This window comes from Pundamilia nyererei, unplaced genomic scaffold (genome assembly GCF_000239375.1).
Source record: "Pundamilia nyererei isolate P.nyererei 1_Seehausen unplaced genomic scaffold, PunNye1.0 scaffold00305, whole genome shotgun sequence".
In the NCBI taxonomy this organism is placed as follows: Eukaryota; Metazoa; Chordata; class Actinopteri; order Cichliformes; family Cichlidae; genus Pundamilia; species Pundamilia nyererei.
Window position 1 is genome coordinate 191,370 of NW_005187706.1, and position 1,227 is coordinate 192,596.

The following is a 1,227-nucleotide window of genomic DNA, read 5'->3' on the forward strand; positions in this document are numbered from 1 at the left end:
GTGTGTGTGTTCAGTGTTCAGAGTTGGACAGGCAGGGCAGCCCCGGCAGCCTCCAGCGACGGGCACTGGTCTGAATCCTCAGGTCTAACCAGTCCTGCTGAGCTGCACCCAGCACCAGGCTGTGAGCACAAAGGAAACACTTCTTAACTGGGAGCGACTTCAAGGGGAGAAGTGTGCATCAGGCCCATTAATGTGTCAAAAAAATGATGAATTTCTGCACTACCTCCGTAGAGAGAATGGGAGAGCTGTACCTTGGAGCGAGGTATGGCTCTGCGGGGGTCGATGGGTCTACTGGAGGGAGGTCGGTAGGCGTGTATGCGGAATCAGACTGAGGCAGGTCCTCGCCTTCCATGCACCTCAGGTTGGCTATACTGCTCCCCACAGCAGCATCAGTGCTGTCCCCGTTTCTGTCAGCCGGACCTGGAGAATTACAGCAGGCTCATCACCACTGCCTCTCATTGTATTTGTCACATGAATGGCAACCACACAGCCTGTGAATCCTAACAGAACATGTGCTTGGTTGATGAAGGACAACTTTCTCACAGCCCAACACGCCTCTGAAACGCCTGTGTACTGAAGGAACGAGGGAAATGAACCGTGACGTGTTGGCACATTTGAACGCTGTAGACTGACGTGACACTTACAGCAGCGAGAGAAAGGCTCCCAGGATCGAGACTGCACGTACGGTTTAGCCTGCGGCTGCTGGAGCAGGCACACCACTGCTGAGTCCACCTGCTGAAAAACCCTGCAGACAGAGAGAGCACTGAGGAACGTCATCACTTATTATTTCGACTCTGCCAGCAAATATTAAAAAGTAACACTTTAATATTTTTTACTCGAACAGACCCAGGAGATAACCGAAAACAGTTGAAGTCACAATGTTTGAGGTGTACAACAAAGATGTGACTAAATACTGAAAATAGCAACATTTGTATGATTATCTTCTTGTGCACATCTGGTCCCAGCACTGCAGCTGCATTTGGAAAACTGAGTCCCACTCTGACATCACGTCAAAGTGACTTATATACAGGGTGGGTCATTTCTATGGATACAGCGTAACAACATGGGAATGGTTGGTGGTATTAAAGTCCTGTTTGTGGCACATTAGTATATGTGAGGGGGCAAACTCCTCAAGATGGGCGGTGACCATGGTGGCCATTTAGAAGTCGGCCATCTTGGATACAACTTTAGTTTTTTCAATAGGAAGAGGGCCATGTGACACATCAG

The 1,227-nt window shown here is 49.4% G+C and overlaps 1 protein-coding gene across 3 annotated transcripts in view; it reads right to left on the reverse strand.

Moving 5' to 3' along the window:
* Window positions 1–6: 6 nt before the first annotated feature.
* ccdc142 (coiled-coil domain containing 142) overlaps window positions 7–1,227 on the reverse strand; it is a 21,567-nt gene continuing 20,346 nt past the window's right edge. For all 3 annotated transcript variants that reach the window (XM_005751280.1, XM_013915450.1, XM_013915449.1), the window contains 3 exons: window positions 645–745; window positions 252–420; window positions 7–119 (listed from right to left, as the gene is read on the reverse strand). In XM_005751280.1, coding sequence (XP_005751337.1) covers window positions 11–119; window positions 252–420; window positions 645–745 — 379 coding nt within the window. In that variant the 3' untranslated portion in view covers window positions 7–10. The remainder of the gene's footprint in view (window positions 120–251; window positions 421–644; window positions 746–1,227) is intronic.